Source organism: Dendrobates tinctorius, unplaced genomic scaffold (assembly GCF_039654945.1).
Source record: "Dendrobates tinctorius isolate UK_male_01 unplaced genomic scaffold, ASM3965494v1 ptg000003l, whole genome shotgun sequence".
Taxonomy (NCBI): domain Eukaryota; kingdom Metazoa; phylum Chordata; class Amphibia; order Anura; family Dendrobatidae; genus Dendrobates; species Dendrobates tinctorius.
In genome coordinates this window covers 29,405,181-29,429,361 of record NW_027361671.1, presented here as the reverse complement: position 1 = coordinate 29,429,361, position 24,181 = coordinate 29,405,181, and the positions used below count along the sequence as shown (strand labels likewise).

At 43.7% G+C, this 24,181-nt stretch overlaps 1 protein-coding gene across 15 annotated transcripts in view; it reads right to left on the bottom strand.

Annotated features, from left to right (window-relative positions):
- Positions 1–702: 702 nt before the first annotated feature.
- The window catches only part of CAST (calpastatin), a 237,340-nt gene continuing 213,861 nt past the window's right edge, over positions 703–24,181 (bottom strand). For all 15 annotated transcript variants that reach the window (XM_073542003.1, XM_073542077.1, XM_073542374.1 and 12 more), the window contains 17 exons: positions 23,742–23,822; positions 23,616–23,660; positions 23,405–23,500; positions 23,131–23,214; positions 20,180–20,284; positions 19,196–19,279; positions 18,921–18,968; positions 17,980–18,072; positions 17,694–17,780; positions 13,406–13,498; positions 11,455–11,547; positions 11,335–11,370; positions 9,955–10,050; positions 6,065–6,136; positions 5,256–5,321; positions 2,646–2,709; positions 703–1,346 (listed from right to left, as the gene is read on the bottom strand). In XM_073542003.1, the coding sequence (XP_073398104.1) occupies positions 2,653–2,709; positions 5,256–5,321; positions 6,065–6,136; positions 9,955–10,050; positions 11,335–11,370; positions 11,455–11,547; positions 13,406–13,498; positions 17,694–17,780; positions 17,980–18,072; positions 18,921–18,968; positions 19,196–19,279; positions 20,180–20,284; positions 23,131–23,214; positions 23,405–23,500; positions 23,616–23,660; positions 23,742–23,822 (1,236 nt within the window). In that variant the 3' untranslated portion in view covers positions 703–1,346; positions 2,646–2,652. The remainder of the gene's footprint in view (positions 1,347–2,645; positions 2,710–5,255; positions 5,322–6,064; positions 6,137–9,954; positions 10,051–11,334; positions 11,371–11,454; positions 11,548–13,405; positions 13,499–17,693; positions 17,781–17,979; positions 18,073–18,920; positions 18,969–19,195; positions 19,280–20,179; positions 20,285–23,130; positions 23,215–23,404; positions 23,501–23,615; positions 23,661–23,741; positions 23,823–24,181) is intronic.

Sequence of the window (24,181 nt, the reverse complement as noted above, 5' to 3'; positions counted from 1 at the left end):
TTTTGCTCCAACTGGCGAGACCGCTCCTTATTCCGCTGTCTCACGCCTCTATCGAGGGCCTCCTGCGGTCCGGTTTCCAGGCCTTGTGGTCAGGGGGATGTAAAGATGGCGCCCGTCTCCCTCCAGCGCTGCAGCACCCTTCACGAGGCCGCTCTGCGCTCCGGTGTCACGGCGGAGAGCAGCAGCCCCTCTCTTCTCCCCACCGCCCCTCACCTTCTTCTACAAGCCCTGGGCACTCTAAAATTCGTTTTTGCCACTTTCGTCCAGGCCAAATAAGGCAATTTTGTGGCTGGAAGCGGGAGCTGCCATAAGACACGTCCTCCCTGTGTGAGATCCAGGCCACGCCCCCCTGACTCGTTCTGTTTTCATTCTGTTTGTTACTTCTCCTACTGCTTTCTCACTAATTGAGGAAATTGGTGTCGGTCGGTGGGGTGTATACTGCGGAGGAAGAGCTAACATTTTTTTGTGCATAGTGTCAGCCTCCTAGTTGCAGCAAAGCATACACCCATGGTCTCTGTGTCCCCCAATGAAGGCTCCGAGAAACAGATTTTACGGTAAGCAACCCAAAAAATCCTGTTGTTAATGGCTATGGATTTACAATGGGATGTCATAAAAGCTGCTATAGGTGTGATGTCCCGGTACACTATACAAACAAAAGTACAAATCTTCACAAATAACACATTGAGAAACTAGAGCAAGAACTAGGTTTTCATGAAACTTTATTTCAGATAGTGTTCCACAGTCTAAAGCAAAATAGCCCTTATATCACTGACACACATCCAGTAAAAATCTATTTCTCTGCACCAGGCTATGAAATATCCATAGCAAATCAATTTATTGGGAATCAGTGCAACCATCTCCTTACAAAAATAGAAGCCAAATGATAAAGTCCTGTCCATGCCAGAGAAGCCCCATTACGTTTTATGTGCATGAACAGGGAGACCAGCGAGTAAAAAAGGCACAGATCTTGTAAACATAGAGGACATGTTCTTCTGTTACGTACTGTTCACCAGTAATACAATAATATGAGCGACGCCATCATCTCACCATGGTACAATGTCACGTACACATTGCTCTGCAACCTCACGTGTGCTCAAGCTCACGCATTCAATGTGGAAAATATGTGCAAAGGTTGCAGGCCTCATGTTATTACATTACATATTCTATTATTACAACTATGGAAGCTTTGCCCCTCAAAGAACCGAAAATCAGATTTTGCAGAAAAGGAAGAAAAAAAAAAAAATTCATTTAGCGCTTTAATAAACGCAACAGGATATAGGGAAAGGTACAGTGTGGAAGGCATCGTCCTTGTATCAGTCTTTGTTCTTCCTAAGCTGAACCTGCGTCTGAAAGAAAGCACAGGAGATCGGGGTAAGTCATCTGTGTACGGAGCCGAGCTGCCACTAGTAGCAGGAACTTGTCACATGCCATTTACAGGGACCACTTACAATGAAAAATTACCTCTCGACCAGGGGTCTACTAACCCGGACCGACAACATCATAAACCCACAGCAATGAGCCTATATTATAATAATAATATTATACTCAAGATAAAACCGCTCACAAATCCATGGGAAAAGCTGCAGAGACAAGCAGTGCACTTCTGTATCATCTGCACTTACACTGCAAATAACGATTAGGGCTCGTACAGACCACCGTATTATTAGTCTGAATGTGAGCCAACAAAACACTGAGTCACACCTGGACCAATGTCATACTATGGGGCAGCGCATATGTCCAATTTTTTTCCCTCGAAGAGTCTGTACGGAAAGGAAAAAAAAAAAATGGCAGCATGTCCAGGTTTGATCCATTATTCGGATCGTACTCAATCATGCAAGTCTGTGAAGACATGGAAAAGATCAGAATGCACCCGGATGACACAATAAAGACGGTTTTTCCCCATCTTCTTCTCATCACAGAATCGGAGCACACTCTGATCAATCTCTGATTTACATAAATGCTCCAATTCTCTTGGTTGAGAGAATTTATGCTGGTGTGACCCTAGCCTTCAGAAGGAGATCTTGATGTATCTATAGGCGAGAGCATCTTGTGCAGCTTCCATCCTTACACATGAATGATCGCTGTCTAGTTCTTCAAACCTTTAATTATTCGGTCATGAGAAATGTGACATACATACTATACTTATTACAGTAGAACTGATCTGTGTGTGTATACGCTAATACAAATATGGTAGAAATCATGGTTTAAAGAAGATCTGTCACCAGATTTCACAGTACAAATGACATTAATACGTAGACCTTAGACCTAATGAGACTGGTGTTATTATAAATCCATGTCAGTATGGCTGTAAATTTATTTTTTTTAATGTTTCCCTGCTGTAGATATCATCCTGATATTAAAATTTACATTTTATGATTCTACAGCCATTCTGACATGGATTTTCAAAGTAAGCACACCAGCCTCACGGGGTCTAAAGATCTATTTAATGATCTTTGCGGATTGTACTGTGAAAACATGATGACAGATTTCCTTAAAGCCTCACGTTTCTGCTGCAGAGTCTTTGAAAAATTCCCATGGATTTGTCAAAAATTAACATAAAACATAGCCCTTTTTCGGGTAAAATATTCTTCATAATCCGTACATGCTTTGTTTTTAATGTGAAGGTTAACACTGAGTTGACTCACCCCCGGTCTAACTTTTGCTTGTCTTCTGGGCACTTGGCTTTTCCAAGGAGCTTTGAGTTGTAGACTGGAACAGAGACAGAAGCACATGATTAATATACATGCACCCCCCGCCTGCCGCTTCTTTGTCTGAAGATGAAATAAAGGACTGAATTTTTTTAAAAGAAATGGCGAGTGCTGCATTTTTCTCATAGTTGCAACATGGAGTTTAAAGGGAACCTGTCAGCAGGATTGTGCACAGTAACCTACAGACAGTGTCAGGTTGGTGCCGTTATACTGAATAAAATGATACCTGTGGTGATGAAATCTGATTTGTGGTTGTTTAATCTGATTAGGTAGTCATACTGATGGCTTCCGACATTCTTCATGTTATATATGAATACGTAATATTTATTATGTAAACTAAGGGCAGAGGTCAGTGAGGGATCAGTGACCTGTCAGAGGCCATTCTGGTAAATACCTAATCAAACCACCACATGAAGACCCCCCACAAGCCGCCCCAAAGCACAAGCATATTATTAACTTAAAACTGAAAATACAGATTAAACAACCACAAGACGAGTTTAATCAAAAAAGGTATTGTTTTAATCAGTATAACGGCGCCGTCCTGACACTGCCTGTAGGTTACTGTACACAATCCTGCTGACAGGTTCCCTTTAATGTGCATGTAGATTTTATTGGTTTTGAATAGTTACTAATTAGCTCCATACATTTAAAATTGTCATCATATTTGAAAAGAAATCAGTTTTATTTTATTTATTGAAAGAAAGGATATGAATAAATAAAAACATAACCTTCATAGTTACTGAGACGGCTGACAACTTTTCACAATACATTGTACTAACAAAATTAGCATGTTGGGCACACAAAATAAAAAGGCTGATATCTGTTTTTATTTTTTAAATTCACCAAATGGCTTGGTCAAACAGCGGAAAAAAAATAGGAGCAAAATTCTGATCTCTTAAAGGGAATCGGTCACCCCTTTTTCGAATATGAGCTGCCGGCACCGCCATCAGGGGCTTATCTACAGCATTCTGTAATGCTGTAGATAAGCCCCCGATGTAACCTGAAGGAAAAAAAGTTAGATTATACTCAACCCGGCGTCCGTTCCGGCGCCTCCCATCTTCATACAATGCCGTCCTCTTCTTTCCTTCCCGTCGTGGCTCCGGCGCATTGCTCTGCCCTGTTGAGGGCAGTGCGCAGGGAGAGGTCCGGCGCCTGCGTACTACAGTATTCTGCTCTGCCCTCAACACGGCAGAGCAGTGCGCCTGCGCCGGAGCCACATCACGAAGGAAAGAAGAGGACTTCACTGTTAGAAGAAGGGAGGCGCCGGATCGCAACACCCATCGGACCAAGACCGGACCGCCCCTGGGTGAGTATAATATAACTCGTTTTTCTTCTCTTTCAGGTTACATCGGGGGCTTACCTACAGCATTACAGAATGCTGTAGATCAGCCCCTGATGGCGGTGCCAGCAGCACATATTTGAAAAAAGGGGTGACAGATTCCCTTTAACCTGGTGACAGATCCTCTTTGTACAGTTCAATCATTCTGTGACATTCCGTCTCCCCTCTCGCACATACTGTTCTCCTTGTGGGATCCATCTAACAGGCAAAGATCCCTGGGAAACACTATGTACATGTCCTCTCCTCAAGAAGGTAGACGTGCTCCCTGCAATGTGTCCTGTATGTAGCTACCTGAGCAGATGTTAAGTATTTGCAGCAGAAATTTGTCCAATCATTTGATGGAACTGAAATTCTGAAAACACTTCCAATCTGCAAGCAACAAGTACAGGAGGGCTCAGAAATGTCATTCACGTTGCTGGAACTATAACCGCTGCTGCTCTTAGGTGACCGGGTCTCATTAGTAGGCCGCACTGATCGTAGACATGAAGAACCTTAGACCATCGGTCGTATATGAAGCTGTCTCGTCACCTATGAAGGGTTGGAGACCACTCAGACTTACATGTGTCTCGGCCCCCCTGGTGATTGAGGCAGTTATAAATGAATGTATGCCGCCCCGTATTGTGATCGGTGATTAAATATTAATCATAATGTTCCTCTGTACGGTACTGGAAAATGTCAGTGTTAGGACACTGGAGAGGGATTTCCCAGCTGTTTACATGCATTATTGAACACAGAATTTGCATCTTGACAATGAGATGTCCATACACATTTATGGATTAAAATATCTCCACAGCAATACTGCGGCCACCTCTAAACCGGTACAGGAGGTGGTCATGAAAACTGGGTGCATAAAAATCTACTCACGGAAGGACATGAGCTAAAAAAACATCACAGAAACAGCCGTACCACCCCAGGTCAGATTACCACTGCACTAGCAGGATGCAGGAGACCCCCATGATAAAGGCGGGGGGCAGCACAGACGCAAAGTTCTGATGAAGCAACCACTCACAACCTACCAATTCATGGAGGGGGTGGCTGCCTAGTATTAGCCATGCACACAGACGAGGCATAGGACGCCAGTCACACAGGTACGTGTGATGCCCAGTGTCTGGGTTACAGACTATACTATTATGTGCCACAACCTTCCGGAGGCTTTGATATGCTTTATGACCGTATATATCAGGATACTCCTAATATATGATTTATACCTTTGAAGACTCTGCAGCTTTCCCCGATGTTTCGGTTTTATGGACTGAAGAAATCTCAACCTTGGCCTGCAACAGAGATGGATGGTTATTCCGCTGAGTGGCCATCACTGGAGACTTGGAACTGAAATGTTAGGGAAGTACTGATGAACTGTAACAGCCTGAGCAAGAACTAGGATTAGCTATGGTAATTGTAGGGGACAAGGCCTGCGAAATGTAGGCCAGGAGCTGAGCAACAGTATACAGTCATTACAGATCCATTCAATGGTCACATCCAGCCGACCCCAGAACTAGTAGATGATCGGTGGGGTGCGCAGTCTTGGAGCCCACTGAGCCAATGTTGACGACTTACACCAAGAGGCAATTTTAACAGAAGTGATTATCTACGGTGCAGGCACCTCCCCCTCTGCTTTACAACACAACAGACTCCCTTTGCCTAAGGACAAGTTATTAGTATCATATAACTGGTTACTAATATCATATAACCAATTATTAATATCATAACCGGTTATTAATATTACATGGCCGGTTATTAATACCATATGACCGATTATTAATATCATATAACCGTTTATTAATATCACCTAACCGGTTATTAATATCACATGGCCGGTTATTAATATCTTATGACCGGTTATTAACATAATATATAAGGTTATTAATATCGTATAACCAGAGCGTCTTTTCGGCAATAAGGAGATGAAATGACACAGCCCTTCCCCATCCCTCTTGACATACTTTCATAGCGATCAGTAGGAGTTATAGCAGTTGATTTTGTATCACAAATGATCGGTTTTCGGTGATGACGTTACCTTTGCGGTCTCCGATTCCTTCCCTGGTGCCTTAGAGACCGGAGTACTGGAGGAAGTCTTCTCAGCCTTGTCCTATAGTAGAGACAAGATTATCTTCAGTGGTTTTGGCCTCGTCTGGCTTCACACGTCCACCTTTCACTGTCTGTGAACCTGAATAATTTCTGGACTGACTGTGGGTTTCCTGACCCAAACTCACAGCCTCATAGGCATATAGGACGCTGTTAACTCCGGTGTGGGCAGTAAAAGAATCGGATCACAGGTGCGGAGAAGATGGAGAACTTAATTTATCCATTTTGTGAGTCGGCGTATATCGGACTGCACTCAGATGACATCCAAGTGCAGTCTAATGTTCTGCACGCACCTATAGACTTGTATAGGTGCGCGACATCCAATATACGCTGATTTTTTCCTCATGTCGACTTGGCATGACAAAATAAACACTAGTCGGCACTGCCCCAGAGTATAATATTGGAGCGAGTGCTGTCAGATGAAACATAGGATAGCACTCGCCCGAGTTATACATTGGCTTCTCGCTAGTGTGAGCGAGCCCTTATCCTGAGGCTACCTGTAGTTAAGTTCAACATTATGTCTATTCACAAGTTGCCCACAGACACGCTGAACACGTCCTACACTTCCATATTACACTATGGCTGGGATGCATCTTCCATATTACACTATGGCTGGGATGCATCTTCCATATTACACTATGGCTGGGATGCATCTTCCATATTACACTATGGCTGGGATGCATCTTCCATATTACACTATGGCTGGGATGCATCTTCCATATTACACTATGGCTGGGATGCATCTTCCATATTACACTATGGCTGGGTACATCTTCCATATTACACTATGGCTGGGTACATCTTCCATATTACACTATGGCTGGGATGCATCTTCCATATTACACTATGGCTGGGATGCATCTTCCATATTACACTATGGCTGGGTACATCTTCCATATTACACTATGGCTGGGATACATCTTCCATATTACACTATGGCTGGGTACATCTTCCATATTACACTATGGCTGGGTACATCTTCCATATTACACTATGGCTGGGATGCATCTTCCATATTACACTATGGCTGGGATGCATCTTCCATATTACACTATGGCTGGGTACATCTTCCATATTACACTATGGCTGGGATGCATCTTCCATATTACACTATGTCTGGGATACATCTTCCATATTACACTATGGCTGGGATACATCTTCCATATTACTCTATGGCTGGGATGCGTCTTCCATATTACACTATGGCTGGGATGCATCTTCCATATTACACTATGGCTGGGATGCATCTTCCATATTACACTATGGCTGGGATGCATCTTCCATATTACACTATGGCTGGGATGCATCTTCCATATTACACTATGGCTGGGATGCATCTTCCATATTACACTATGGCTGGGATGCATCTTCCATATTACTCTTTGGCTGGGATGTATCTTCCATATTACACTATGGCTGGGATGCATCTTCCATATTACACTATGGCTGGGTACATCTTCCATATTACACTATGGCTGGGATGCATCTTCCATATTACACTATGGCTGGGATGCGTCTTCCATATTACACTATGGCTGGGATGCGTCTTCCATATTACACTATGGCTGGGATGCGTCTTCCATATTACACTATGGCTGGGATGCATCTTCCATATTACACTATGGCTGGGATGCATCTTCCATATTACACTATGGCTGGGTACATCTTCCATATTACACTATGGCTGGGTACATCTTCCATATTACACTATGGCTGGGATGCATCTTCCATATTACACTATGGCTGGGATGCATCTTCCATATTACACTATGGCTGGGATGCATCTTCCATATTACACTATGGCTGGGATGCATCTTCCATATTACACTATGGCTGGGATGCATCTTCCATATGACACTATGGCTGGGATGCATCTTCCATATTACACTATGGCTGGGATGCATCTTCCATATTACACTATGGCTGGGTACATCTTCCATATTACACTATGGCTGGGTACATCTTCCATATTACACTATGGCTGGGATGCATCTTCCATATTACACTATGGCTGGGATGCATCTTCCATATTACACTATGGCTGGGTACATCTTCCATATTACACTATGTCTGGGATACATCTTCCATATTACACTATGGCTGGGTACATCTTCCATATTACACTATGGCTGGGTACATCTTCCATATTACACTATGGCTGGGATGCATCTTCCATATTACACTATGGCTGGGATGCATCTTCCATATTACACTATGGCTGGGTACATCTTCCATATTACACTATGGCTGGGATGCATCTTCCATATTACACTATGTCTGGGATACATCTTCCATATTACACTATGGCTGGGATACATCTTCCATATTACTCTATGGCTGGGATGCGTCTTCCATATTACACTATGGCTGGGATGCATCTTCCATATTACACTATGGCTGGGATGCATCTTCCATATTACACTATGGCTGGGATGCATCTTCCATATTACACTATGGCTGGGATGCATCTTCCATATTACACTATGGCTGGGATGCATCTTCCATATTACTCTTTGGCTGGGATGTATCTTCCATATTACACTATGGCTGGGATGCATCTTCCATATTACACTATGGCTGGGTACATCTTCCATATTACACTATGGCTGGGATGCATCTTCCATATTACACTATGGCTGGGATGCGTCTTCCATATTACACTATGGCTGGGATGCGTCTTCCATATTACACTATGGCTGGGATGCGTCTTCCATATTACACTATGGCTGGGATGCATCTTCCATATTACACTATGGCTGGGATGCATCTTCCATATTACACTATGGCTGGGTACATCTTCCATATTACACTATGGCTGGGATGCATCTTCCATATTACACTATGGCTGGGATGCATCTTCCATATTACACTATGGCTGGGATGCGTCTTCCATATTACACTATGGCTGGGATGCGTCTTCCATATTACACTATGGCTGGGATGCATCTTCCATATTACACTATGGCTGGGATGCATCTTCCATATTACACTATGGCTGGGATGCATCTTCCATATTACACTATGGCTGGGATGCATCTTCCATATTACTCTTTGGCTGGGATGTATCTTCCATATTACACTATGGCTGGGATGCATCTTCCATATTACACTATGGCTGGGTACATCTTCCATATTACACTATGGCTGGGATGTATCTTCCATATTACACTATGGCTGGGATGCGTCTTCCATATTACACTATGGCTGGGATGCGTCTTCCATATTACACTATGGCTGGGATGCGTCTTCCATATTACACTATGGCTGGGATGCATCTTCCATATTACACTATGGCTGAGATACATCTTCCATATTACACTATGGCTGGGATACATCTTCCATATTACACTATGGCTGGGATGCATCTTCCATATTACTCTTTGGCTGGGATGTATCTTCCATATTACACTATGGCTGGGATGCATCTTCCATATTACACTATGGCTGGGTACATCTTCCATATTACACTATGGCTGGGATGTATCTTCCATATTACACTATGGCTGGGATGCGTCTACCATATTACACTATGGCTGGGATGAGTCTTCCATATTACACTATGGCTGGGATGCGTCTTCCATATTACACTATGGCTGGGATGCATCTTCCATATTACACTATGGCTGGGATGAGTCTTCCATATTACACTATGGCTGGGATGCATCTTCCATATTACACTATGGCTGGGATGCATCTTCCATATTACACTATGGCTGGGATGCATCTTCCATATTACACTATGGCTGGGATGCATCTTCCATATTACTCTTTGGCTGGGATGTATCTTCCATATTGTACTTTCTGCAGAGAATTACTTTATACCTTTGAAGAATTTTTCGTTTTGTCAGTTGAAGCGGTTTCACAAGACGTAAAGCCACCGGAGAGCTGATCAATAGCTGCGGCGTCATCCAAAGATTTCTAAAACCAAAAGTCACTGATGTTACTAGGGCGCTTCTAGAAATGATGTTTGCCGTACAATTCAGTATTTTCAGAAATGTATTAGTATTTTTTTTCAATGTATCCCATGTGGTAAAATCACAGATGCAAAATTCAGTATGAAGGAGTATCCTCAGCAAGTACAGTGAGAGGGGAAGGAGTAAGTGACCACCAGACACCTCTGACAGGGATTTATCTTCCATTAAATATGGCCGACCCTTCCTTCACTCAACATATATCAGGGAAATCAGTACACCCCCTACACACTAGAACATCATCCAATACCACAAAAATGGCAAGACAGGTTTTATCTAGTTATTTAATTTACCCCCTTATATAGCACCATGAATTCCACAACGCTTTACAGACATTATCATCACTGTCCCCATTGGGGCTCACAATCTATATTCCCTACCAGCAGGGCTGTGGAGTCGGTAAGCCAAACCTGCGACTCCAACTCCGACTCCGACTCCTCAATTTCCCTTACACCGACTCCGACTCCAACTCCGACTCCGACTCCACGACTCCGACTCCCACACATATTGCTTATATTTAAGTGAAAAATTTATTGTAGTACAATGTGAACCTCAGACATTTAATCATTTTTATGATCCAATAATCAAGATATTTATATAGAACAGAATATATATTGGTGTACTACCCGGTTTTCATTCTTTTCGGTACAGATACGATATGGATAGACAGATATGGATAAATGGATAGATAGAGCAGATTTCTAATCTGCTTTTGCTATTGAAAACATTATCTATGAGCTCAAAAACCTTTCAGGTGATGCGGTTTTTTAAAAAGATGATCAGCTTTTGCAGCTGAAAAACGTATCCTCAAAAAACACAGGAAAAACGCTGTGTGTGAATGTAGCCTTAGATCAGGAATAGAACAGCCATTTATAGGACATTTCATAACTTTCCCAAACTCCTATGAAAAAATATTCAGCACATCCTGCATTGAATTACTGTACCCAATTTATTATATATTTTAGGAGTCGGAGTCGGTCCATTTTATACCGACTCCAACTCCACCAAAATGAGCACCGACTCCGACTCCACAGCCCTGCCTATCAGTATGTCTTTGGAGCGTTCAAGTAAACCACAGTATCCGAAGAAAACCCACAGAAACACAAGGACAACATACAAACTCCCCAGAACAAAACAGCAAAGCAACAGTGCTACTCACTGAGCCATGGTGCTGTGTTCAGACTCTTTTGGAAAGTACAAAATTAAAGGAAAGTTAATATCATAGGTTTACCTGCGGTTTGGGCGCTTCTGGTTTTGCAGGTTTTCCCTGTAAGTAGAGATGAGGATGAGCAATGAATTACTAATGGTTATAAAATAATATACATAACAATGTGTCTATACGGAATATTACCTGGTCTTTACCGTCCAGCAGGTGTCTATATTCCGGTGGGATTGTGTCATCTCGGTCTCCAAGCTTCTCAATTTTCTCCTCTTTTGCCCTCTCCTGCACATGTAGCAGATATTACACATCATTGCTGAATATGACACACCTATTGCTTATGTCCGTCTGCCGCAGGTGTCTCAGTGCTGCCATTACCGTATATACTCAAGTATAAGTCAACCCAAGTATAAGATGAGGCACCTAATTATACCACAAAAACTGGGATAACTTATTCACTTGAGTATAAGCCGGGTATGCATTGTCCCCTAATCCCAATCCTGGTCTGAATGACCTCTTCATCCCTATCCTTGTATGCATGGCTCCTCATCCCTATCCTTGTATGCATGGCTCCTCATCCCTATCCAGGTATGCATGGCCTTCTCATCCCTATCCTTGTATGCATGATCTTTTCATCCCTGTCCTAGTCTGCATGGTTCCTCATCCCTATCCTTCTATGTTTGGCCCCCATCCCTGTCCTTTTATGCATGGCCTCATCCTTATCCTTCCTGGTATGGAGTGGCCCCCATTGCCATCTTTGTATGCATGGCCCCCATCAAAAAACATAAAAAAAAATAAACCATAAAACAATAAACCATTATACTTACCTTCCTGCGCTCTCTCGCAGAGTTTTGGCCTGGTGCCAGCAGCTGCTTTTTGCTTGTAAGCACTGCTTGGCAGGGACGTCATGCGCTGCTTACAAGCAGAGCACAGCTGCCGGAATACTCAGCGCTCCCCATGCCAGAACTATATGTGAGTATGGGCAGTGAGTATTCATTGCTATTACGTAATGCGCAGTGACACATGTCCCAGCTACTTAAGAGAAATGAATATTCACCTCTCTCCAGTCTCATGGGAGTGGAGAGGTGAATATTCATTTCTCTTAAGACGCAGGGACATGTAAACGCCTGGCAGCTGCAGGAGTCGGCTGCTATGGTTGACACTATTCGCGCTATTACAGAGAAATGAAAATTCATTGCCAGTGCAGTGAATATTCATTTCTCTTTAGCAGCGGGCACAGGTTTTAGCCACAGCAACCGGCTCCTGCCTCCTGTGACCCCCTGTTCCACCGCTGCCACTCCCCCTCCATGTCCAGGACCCTCACTCGAGTATAAGTCGCGGGGGGGGGGGGATGTTTTCAGCACAAAAAAAAATGTGCTGAAAAACTCAGCTTATACTCGAGTATATATGGTACATAGGATGAAGGCACAAGCTGGTTTTCTATAACTTTAGATATGTACTCATGTTTTTTGACAGCACATTATAGCTTCCTATAGCTCAGTGTAATGTGTGAATGTTGTCAAAAAAGCTGAGATGCAGTGTGATGACAGAGATCATTCAGATTGTTCTCTGCAGGATTTATAGAGGACTGACTGGTTCATGATAGGTCAGAAAATGCTGCACAACAAACAGAGGGGGCAAATATTGTTCCTCTTTAGGGTCAGTGTGGTTTTAAGTTTAAAGGGAACCTGTCACCAGAAAAACCTTAATAACTTGCTGCAGCTAACTAACCTGCCCAGCGCCCGCACTTAGTCGAACACTAACTGTATTCCCCCCAGCAGCGTTCTGGTTTCAGTCACAGGGCCAGCCCCGGTTCAGATATTGCTCTGAGAATACAGAGGCGGCTGTAACCGCCCCCCCCCGGTACTGACAGACACTTGCTCTGCATTGGAGCTGGCTGTCAGTCAGGGCCAGGGGTGCGGTTACAGTCACCGTTTTGTATCACCGTTTTGTCTACTCAGAGCGGTGACTGAACCAGTGCTGCCCCTTGACTGAATGTTGCGCAGCGTTTGGTCAAGTGCAGGCGGCGGGCAGGTTAGTAACGAGAATAACCCTACATCTGCAAGTTAATAGCATTTTTTTGGTGACAGGTTCCCTTTAAGAGCAGCTGTAACGACACATAATTAGGAGATGTCTTCCTCACCTTTACTACGTCCACTATAGGCTTGTTCTCATCTGGATCAGGCTGCCTGTCTCCCAAAGAACCAGACAGCAGATCTAAGGCATCATCGGGTATCTGCACAACACAAAATGTAAAATGTGTTTTTCCAACATATTTTTTTACCATCACACATACATACATTATTGTTTATCAATTTTGTGTGTTTCAGGGTCTCTGCCCGTACCCACTCTGGTATATAATGGACACTTAGTCTCAAGTGTCAGGATTTCTACTACCAAGATGATGTACACTAGGTTCTATGTAGGGATAAATCGGCTAGAATTAAAAATTCACGCAACAGTCTGTCTCAACTCATCTGTATGGCAGCCAGGATCTGCGTGGCAGCTCAATAGTAAACTATTATACCTTTCAATAATATGTGAAAAATACCAATGAGATTAGAGATGATTAAGCAATCATCACTAGAGTCCTTATATAAAGGTCCGAGAGGGCTATGTAGAGTAACTCTGCAGGTTAATAGCGTAATGTAGGTGCCCGGGCGCTGTACTGATAGTGCTGCACCAGGGAGAATATTCACTTTATTCCTCCTGAGAGCTGTTGGCCTTCAGTCATGCGGGTATGCCAGGAGCAATTTCAGTCACCACTCACAGCACTGACAGAGGCCACTGTAAGCACGGCCCGCCATTGACTGACAGCCGGCTCAGCAGGGCATCAGATTAAGCCTGTATCTGCAGCTTAATAGTGTTTTTTTTTAACCCCTTTTTCATTTATACTATTCCTAAATTAGATCATAAATTGAGAACTGACATCTTCTCATTTTATATATCACATTGCTTTACAGGCCTTATAAGTTAACGAACCCATCACAAGGTCAAAAGTGGTCAGCTTATACTCTTATTTTATTCCAACTGCTCCCCAAGCTTTCTATATATTGTTTTTTATCTGGCATATGGTTTGAGAGATATATTTATATTTAGTGCTAATTTTTTAGGTCTTTACCTGCCCAGTGCTCACGGGATAATAATTCAGAGCAGCCTAAAGACACGCCCCAGAGGAACCTGTGAGTCACACCTCCTTCATAATAACCCTAAAAGTTAGCTCAAAATAAAAAGGCCAATATATTTGGAACAGTATAGCAGATTTAAAAAAACAAAAGAAATACACTTCACTGTCCTATTAAGGGAATAGAAGAATCCAGGATATCTATAAACAGAAAGCTAGTGAGGGAACACTTAGCTAACCTAAATGAATTCAAGTCTCCAGGTCCAGATGAATTACACTACAGACTACTGAAGGAGATAACAGAATAAATTTTTGAACCCCTCTCCATAATCTTTGAAAATTCGTGGAGAACAGGAGAGATCCCAGAAGAATGGAGAAGAGCAAATGTTGTTCCTATCTTCAAAAAGGGGAAGAAGGTGGACCCAGGCAACTATAGGCCGGTGAGTCTGACTTCTATACCAGGAAAGATCTTTGAACAAATTATTAAACAACATGTATGTCAGTACCTGGATAAGAATGAAGTGATTAAACAGAGTCAGCATGGGTTTGTAACTAATAAGTCATGTCAGACTAATTTCCTTCTATGACAGAGTCACTGATTGGGTAAATCAGGGAAATGCTGTTGATATAGTATATCTTGACTTCAGCAAAGCATTTGACAAAGTATCTCACACAATCCTTATTGAAAAAATGACTAAGTATGGAATGGACAAGGCAACTGTTAGGTGGATTCATAACTGGCTTAGTAATCGGACCCAAAGAGTGGTCGTAAATGGCTGCACATCCAGTTGGAAGAATGTCTCAAGTGAGGTACCACAGGACTCTGTCCTGGGTACTGTATTGTTCAACATCTTTATCAATGATTTAGATGAAGGAATTGAGGGTAAACTGATTAAATTTGCAGATGACACAAAGCTAGGAGGGATAGCTAATACTAAAGAAGAGAGAAGATTCAAAAAGATATAAATAAACTGGAGAAGTGGGCAGCAACTAACAGAATGCTTTTTAACAGGGAAAAATGCAAAGTACTACATCTGGGCAACAAAAATGAAAAAAGCATATACAGAATGGGAGGAATAGGGCTAAACAACAGCACATGTGAAAAAGACTTGGGTATACTAATAGATCACAGACTGAATATGAGTCAACAGTATGATGCAGCAGCAAAAAAGGCAAATGCAATTCTAGGATGTATTAAGAGAAGCATGCAGTCTAGATCACGTGAAGTCATTATTGCCCTCTACTCCTCTTTGGTCAGACCTCATCTGGAATACTGTGTCCAGTTTTGGGCGCCACATTTTAAAAAAAGACATCAACAAACTAGAGCAAGTTCAGAAAAGAGCGATCAGAATGGTGACCGGTCTGCAAACCCTGTCTTATGAGGAAAGGTTGCAGGATTTGGGAATGTTCAGCTTGCAGAAGAGAAGACTGATAGGAGGCTTAATAGCTGTCTACAAATATCTTAAGGGCTGTCACATCGTAGAAGGATCATCTTTATTCTCATTTGTGCAAGAAAAGACTAGAAGCAATGGGATGAAACTGAATGGGAGGAGACACAGATTAGACATTAGAAAATTTTTTTTGACAGAGTGATCAATGAGTGGAACAGGCTGCCACGAGAGGTGGTGAGTTCTCTTTCAAACGAAGTCTTCAAACAGAGGCTGGACAGACATCTGTCTGGGATGATTTATCGAATCCTGCTTTGAGCAGGGGGTTGGACCAGATGGCCCAGGAGGTCCCTTCCAACTCTACGATTCTATGACTCAAGGCATGAGTTTAAATAAATTACGAGCAAAAACTAGCCACTTATGACCTGGTGAGAGGTTCTGTATGACATCCTCCTAATCTATGACAAAATGTGTAACCATATAACAGATCCAGCTCCACTTGTTTAAGGCCCAGCCCTTTCACACAGATACGGCCATTATATACCTATACAACATGCATATTGGGTGCAGCACATGTGAGACAGACCTCAAAATTAATCAGTGGGATTATATATTCAGTAATAACACCAGAAGCACAAAAAAAGAATAACCCCTAAAATTTAGCTTTTAATTCAATAACTAAAAACATTAGTGAAAATGACTAAAAGAAGGAGTAGTAGAGGACAAAAAATGAAGGGAGAAAAAATACTGTTTTTAGTTCTCTTCAGTAATCAAATAATGGGCCAATGGCTAAGTTACCCTAGTCAGCCCTAGTTTCACCCTTCCTAGCCGCGGAGGTTGGCACCCTAGTTGTAGACGATATGGCGCCCCCGCTCAACGTCGGTATCCCTAATAGCCCCTACGTCTCCCTGCATATACAAAAAGGGACACAAAAAAGAAACACACACACACTTATAGTACCGAAAAAATAAAGAGACAAAAATAGTCTCATAGATAATACTAAATTGCTATGAACTTATCTCGTAGTATTTCTAATAGTATAAGAACCCCAAAAAGACTTATCTCGGAGTCAAAAAAAATGATAAATGGGGTTAATATCCGGCAGCTTAGAGAAGGACTTATCTCGTAGTCACAAAAATGCTAATAAGCTGCAAATGGCAGACCCAATTACCAGATAGCAAAATTAAAAAACGGCTACAAGAAAAAGCACATCACATTGAATAAACATTGCACACTAGAGGCAGTGAAAAAAAGCCTATATAGCACATGCGGCAGCCATTACCTTGCAAGTGAGGGTAAAATCACCCTAATTCACACAAATACAATAAAAAATAATAAGGCTACCATATTCATCTCTGATTATACAGCGTGGTACACCAATATTCAAGTAGCAATGCATACAAAGTCACATAGCATAATTGCTCAGTAGATTAAATCTAAATAGATAGTACCACCGCAGGATCTGCCAAAAATAATGTACAACATTATACTTATCAGCCACTTGATGCATATGGAAACCCGACGCGTTTCCCCCTCTTAATCCGCTGAGGGTTCATCAGGGGTCAAAAAGTGGGGTCTCATTACCCCTGTCCGAGAGAGCAATACAGTGTGCGGCTTTTTCTGGTGCAGCACATGTGCCAATGTTTGAGAACAAGTTCTAATGAACGCTCATTCGGGGATTTATCGGCCTGTGAGAAGGGGACTTAATTAACTCCAAGACTGTGAAACTTTAAAACTTTATGTGTGGACTTATTTTTTATGTAGGCCTATGGGAATCATTAGGAACTGTGCTCTGGTTATGTTATGTGCTGTGCTTTGACCTTTAGTGGAATAAATCTAATAAATGCTTCATATAAGATGAAAACCCTCAAATCTACAGAAATCCTTGTATTCTCAGTACTGCAAATTTCAGAACTTACAGAGGCAGAAGGTTTGGCTGCCGATGACTGTACTGCAGACGCTTTAGAACAGGACACAATTTCGGATTGGGATTTGCCAGGTGCCTTCTAAAAGAGAAAGTAGAGAGCATCGGGAATTTGGTTTTGCCTTGTTCTCCTGTACTGTGCCCGCAGTACTATACAGAGGCGTCACGCTGCACTGAGATTAGAGGGTAACCCCTGCTGCTGGCTCTAATAGGCCATATAAAGGAGCCACAGAGGTCACACAGGACATACAGAGACAGAAAGCAGCGTGCACAGGACTTACCGCAGAGGACTGTAAGGGGGCACACTGCGACGGGACAGGAGTGAGGTCAAACCCTTCTGTCAGCGCATCCAGGAGTTCATCCTCGCTCATCGCCTGCATGGCCATAGCAATATAATGGAAGGGAAAGAAACCAGACTGAGCGGTTAGGTCTAAATACAAAGCAAGAACTGATGCTTGTTATATGAGCGGGGCTGAAACGTGACACTACAGAGAACATAGGAAACAGTATCAGGTGCCCCATGGCAGAGACAAAAAGCTTCTGCCTAGCAACATCACAAACGAACGCCTACCCCAGAGAAACTATCCCCATTCCTGCCAGAGAGACACCTTAGTGTCAAAATAAAACAATACTAATAATTCAACTGCTACATTATTGCAGGAGTGATGTCCCAACGCTCACACTTAGCCCTTGATTGACTTTCGCAATATTATCATGTCTTCTTAGATCACCATTGATTCCATATTGCTGTACATGAGAGGGGGGTACATATAAATATAGCTGGTAAACCCCCCCAATATTGCTGTTGTAAGATGCACCCCAGATTTAAACACCAGAAAATAGGAAACACATATTTCCTACAAATTAAGACTTCCCTGTTGGTGTAAAGAAATGGAGGGGTGAATATCAGAAATGTTAATGCACTAAGGCACAATAGGGAGGTAATATATCTATGTTTGAGTATTTTCCTGCAGCACGTGAATTAGGCCAGGATCAAACAAGTGAGAAACTCGGACGAGTCTTGCATGTTAATATCCGGCACTGTGCCTGAACTCGGATCGGAGCGTGCGGCCGCATAGCAATACATGGAGCCGCACGCTCCGCTCCTGAGTGCCAGCGGCAGTGCCGGGTATTAACATGCGAGACTCGTCCGAGTGTCTCGCATGTGTGATTCCGGCCTGATATACAGTATCCATTGAAAGTGACTTGGTGAATAGCTCACCTTTGGCTTTTCCTCAGGTGTTGGCAGTAGAGGCTTCCCATCCTTATCCTGAAGAAACATTTACACATTAGGTCATGTCTGTCGCATATTCACTATAAGTACATATTACACATACATTCAGAAGTACATTACATATTCCTGACAAGATATCACTTACACACTTCCATTATTTTACAGTGCTTTATTATAAAATTGGCAATCCAGATGTAAGCTGATTCTGGCCTTTAACAAATAACTATGTGAATTTAGACATAGAATATGTCAATTCTGCCCACCTTAACTTCCTTTAGTCGGTAGTCGGGGGGTATGGTTTCTTCATCCTCACCAAGCTTTTCCTTTTTTTCCTTGCCAGTTTTTTCCTAAAACCAAGAGCAATGATACACCTTTATTTAGAAATGAAAGCATCATATCTGGTGGAATATGGCTAGATCGGGCACACCTGGAATCAGTGTGTGTACGTCTTGGTAATTGTGCTATACTGTGCCCATATCCAGTGGACTTATATAGAGATACATGGAGGCAGGGGCGGATATACCATGGCTACCACCTGTGCAGCCGCCCAGGGGCCCAAGAGGTAAGGGGGTCACTACCACCTCCAAAACAGATATGACAAGGAAGTTGTCAAAACAATATTTGTTTTTTTTCCCATACTTGTCGTGGTCAATGTATGACCCCACTCACTTGCTATGATGTAGCAGTGGCAGTCAGTGATTTTTACCCACAAGACCTGTACAGTGGATACGTAGCACCGGCCTTAATATGACATGGAGCATGTAGTGAGTGTTGTCACACTGGACACTGTGGTCATTATACCATAGTTATTCTCCTTTGGTTTATCCAGTGGACGGGTATTAAAATGACGTAAAACCATGTAGTCCGGCATGAGGTATCACACCACGGCTGGGCACTCTGAGGCAATGTACGGTTTGTCTAGATACTAGTGCACAGTGTGAGTGATTTAGCGGACGTTACGTTGGATACAGTCGGGTGATGTCGTGTGCAATGTGATAGGAACATGTATCTGCTCTGCCCATAATGTAATGGTGAGTGCCACAGAGGATTGTGAGGGCAATCATGGAGGTTTGTCCTTCTTGAGACATTACTAACACCCTTACTTCTTGATTCTCTCAATCATATAGTGTCAAACATTTCCGTAAACCATACTTATGGTGGAAATCTATAAGATGGTCCTTAATACAGCCATACGACAAGTTATAGTCTGCAGTCGGGAATATGGATCGGTCCACAAACAAAATTACCTTCACTTCATCTACAGCAGGTTTCTTGGCTTGTGGGTCTTCTTTCCTAGTGCCCAATGTGCCAGCCAGGGCATCCAGTGGGTCGGCTTTGGCTGTAGGCGCTTTCTAAAACAAGACAGCAATAAAACAGATGAGTAACACATTTCCCTATACAAAAGCTCATGTAATATTTACTACTATTGTTCCTCTGAGGCATCTGATCCTGAGCACAAGCTGTTCCTACGGTTGGCCTAGGAGATGATGGCACGAGACAACCTTATGTACTAACAGCAGTATTAATGCTGCTACACTATACATGTAACGCTCTGGCATAACTCTCCTATTAGAGAGAGAGTAGCTGCCATTCCATTACACTACGGCCTAGAACAAGGCTTCACAATCATCCCTACTAAAGTTAGATTTTATCCCAGCTGATGGCCAAATAACAGGATTTTTTGGGTTGCTTACCGTAAAATCTGTTTCTCGGAGCCTTCATTGGGGGACACAGAGACCATGGGTGTATGCTGCTGCCACTAGGAGGCTGACACTATGCACAAAAAAGGTTAGCTCCTCCTCCGCCGTATACACCCCACCGACCGGCAGGAAATTCCTCAGTTAGTGAGAAAGCAGTAGGAGAAGTAACGGAATAGATTGAAAACAGAACGAACAACTCAACTGTAACCAATCGACAAACATAAGAACAGGAGTTGTAGAACATGGGAGGGTGCTGTGTCCCCCAATGAAGGCTCCGAGAAACAGATTTTACGGTAAGCAACCCAAAAAATCCTGTTTTCTCGTTCGCCTTATTGGGGGACACAGAGACCATGGGACGTCCCAAAGCAGTCCCTGGGGTGGGAAACAAACTTCCATTAGGCCAGTGGACTCACCACCGCGGCCTGCAGAATCCTTCTACCTAGGCTGGCGTCCGCCGAAGCGTAGGTGTGGACCCTGTAGAATTTCACAAAAGTGTGAACCGAAGACCACGTTGCAGCTTTGCAAAGCTGCAGCGCGGAAGCTCTGTGGCGCACCGCCCAGGAGGCACCCACCGCCCGGGTAGAGTGCGCTCTGATCCCTGAAGGAGCTGCACGATGCTTGACCCGGTATGCCTCCAAAATTGCCGATCTGATCCAGCGAGCAATAGTGGCCTTTGAGGCTGGGTGACCTTTCCTTGCACCGTTGAAGATGGCGCCTGCCTATAGAAAAGCGCGGGTCCCGGGGAAGGGCGGAGCTCCTCGCAGAGTTAATAATTGCTGCCCTCTAGCCATAATATGCTGGGCAGGAGAGGGAAAGGCGGGGGGAGGGCCTGGGGAGAGCGGGAGTGAAGCCCGCTTAGTAGAAAGGGGCGGGGGGCGTGGCCGCGACGCTGCGGTAGGCCCGAACACAAGCCGGGGCCTAAATTAGTTGCGGCGGCCGCCTGTCAGCAGGGGGTCGGCGCGGAAGACGCGTCGCAACACCGGGCCGCGTCCCTGCCCAGAACTGCCCGACTCCAGCGCTACCCCTGCCGAAATGGGAAAAAAAAGGGGGGGGGGGGAGCGCAGAACGAGGCCCGTGAAGACCCGGGGCCTGCATGGATGCGGTGACCGTGGGGGGATGCGGGGCGTGCAGGGACCCTAACGTGGTCCCGCTGGCGACCGCTCCAAGAGAAAACGCCGGGGGAAGACTGACATACTCACCCAGGCAGGGGGCCTTACAATAAAGGTACCTGAAAATCCCACGCTGTCTGTCTCTATGAAATCCGCACCTCATCCAACCTTCAGGCTCTGGTAGGCGAGAGGGTGGGAGGCGGGGGGCAAGGACCATCCGTGCGGCTGGCACCTACTTGTGCGAGGCTCCTGGTCCTGCTGCGGAGACCTATGAGGATACGGGGTGGCAGTACACGCCGTACTCATAGTCTCTTTGTGGGAGTACGGATGTGACTGTTCACTCCGTATCCCTCCGGAACCTGCAAAGAAACGACGCACACTGAGGTAGATATGGGTCTAATAAAAGACCCGTGTCCACCTCCTACTGACACTAAGCTAAACTGAGGAATTTCCTGCCGGTCGGTGGGGTGTATACGGCGGAGGAGGAGCTAACCTTTTTTGTGCATAGTGTCAGCCTCCTAGTGGCAGCAGCATACACCCATGGTCTCTGTATCCCCCAATAAGGCGAACGAGAAAACCGGATTTTCTCAAAGTACTTCAGCAGAATAGATCAGAACATAATAGCCGCTGTGAAGGTCTGAAAGGGATATTTCTAGTTCAGTACAGTCACCGTAGCATTGTGATAATATATAACGGCAGAGGGTCGTTGGAAGATACTACAGCTTTGTTCCTACAATATTTATTTATTAACAGGAAATAATAGAAACCACATATAAAGTATCTGCTCCCAAACAAATGAAATTCTTATGCCAACCCAACCTGTTGCGTTACTGATGCAAACAGAAGTGAAGACCCCATTGACTAGTATGGGGAATGAATGGGCTTTGTTACATGTCCGTTTTAAAGAAAAAAAAAATTTCCCCCACATAATGGAACCCAGACAGTTCCACAATAGCCAGTGGATTCCCAGCTTCCACTTGCCTCAGTAATGCAGTGGATCCATTTTGCATGTGAATTCCATGTGTATCTTCCTCTAAACAAAGACCTTGAACAGAATGTGAACACATCCTTATTGCCATAATGTAAAGTGGTAGCTCTAGGATATGGCATCACTTTATGACTAGTTGGGGGTTCCACTTTTACCCCCTCGCAGCCGTGCAATAACAGGGCTGCATTCACTTTTCCTGCACATTGGTGCCACTTAAGCCCATGAATCTCCCGGCTCCGAGCTTTGACACGTCAGCACGACGCAGTGCAAGTACCTCATGTGAGCCCAGTACACTCACTAGTAAGGCTTTATTCTGTGGAACTCAATTCTTTATCAAACTAAATCTTTGACTATTTCACCATAGCAGTAATAATATGCGGTCAAAGTCAGAATCTACTTACAGAAGGGGCAGGTGCAGATTGGAGGGCCGACGAGGAGGACGAGCAAACAACATCAGCGTCTGACTTTTTGACTTCTGGAGCATCCTGAAATTACAAACATGTAAATAGATCTACTTTCAATTTCTTTTGATATTAAAACGTGTTTGTTTCACAATGTAGCAATTGTGGAACGTAACACTCCACTGAGCCATTACAAAATACAGGGGACAGTGGCTTCGTACCCACATCTGACAGCATTCGCTTCCATTTGTATATGTAAAACATAGGGACTTACTTTGGGTTTCTGAGACGGAGTCTGCTGTGCAGCCGGGGACAGGGCACATGAAAACTCCTTATCAAACGCATCTGCCAGCTCTCCTTCACTCATGGGCTGAAAGGCAAGGGAAAGTCAATGATCAATGGGGATTACTGATGGACTTTCCAAATGTAACGTGTACGAGGATCTGTTCCCACTAGCATCTGCTGTCTTGGACATAAGACAGTACCTTTTCTTCAGGAGGTGGCAGGACCGGCTTTCCATCTTCTTTTCCCTGAATCACAATACAAAAGTGCTAAGCAAGGCCAACAATGACAATGGGCAATATGTCGCCTGTACCAGGCTCTATACTTACATCTAGTAGATGCCTGTATGCCGGGGGGATTGAACCCTCTCTTTTCCCAAGCTCTTCAATATGAGTGACTGTACTTGTTTCCTATACCAGACACCAAATTAAAAATATATATACACAAAAAAATAAAAATGTATAGGCGAGAGAAAAAGTATGCAGAAATATGCGATGCATATAAATCACTGTTGGATAATATTAGATAAATGATGCTGTTTTAGGACAGTTGTAGACAAGGTTTGCATTGGACACCAGGAGGAGCATCGTCACAATTGTTTTTTTAAGGGGGCTGCTCTATAAATCCCTTTATTAGACAGAGCACAATTGGAGGACATACGGCACTGATTTCCATGGGCTTGACATGCTGTGCACATAACATGCTTTCCATAGGTGACCACAGGGGAATCTTAGAGTTGGGGAGTCTGTATCACTTAGTGACATTTATG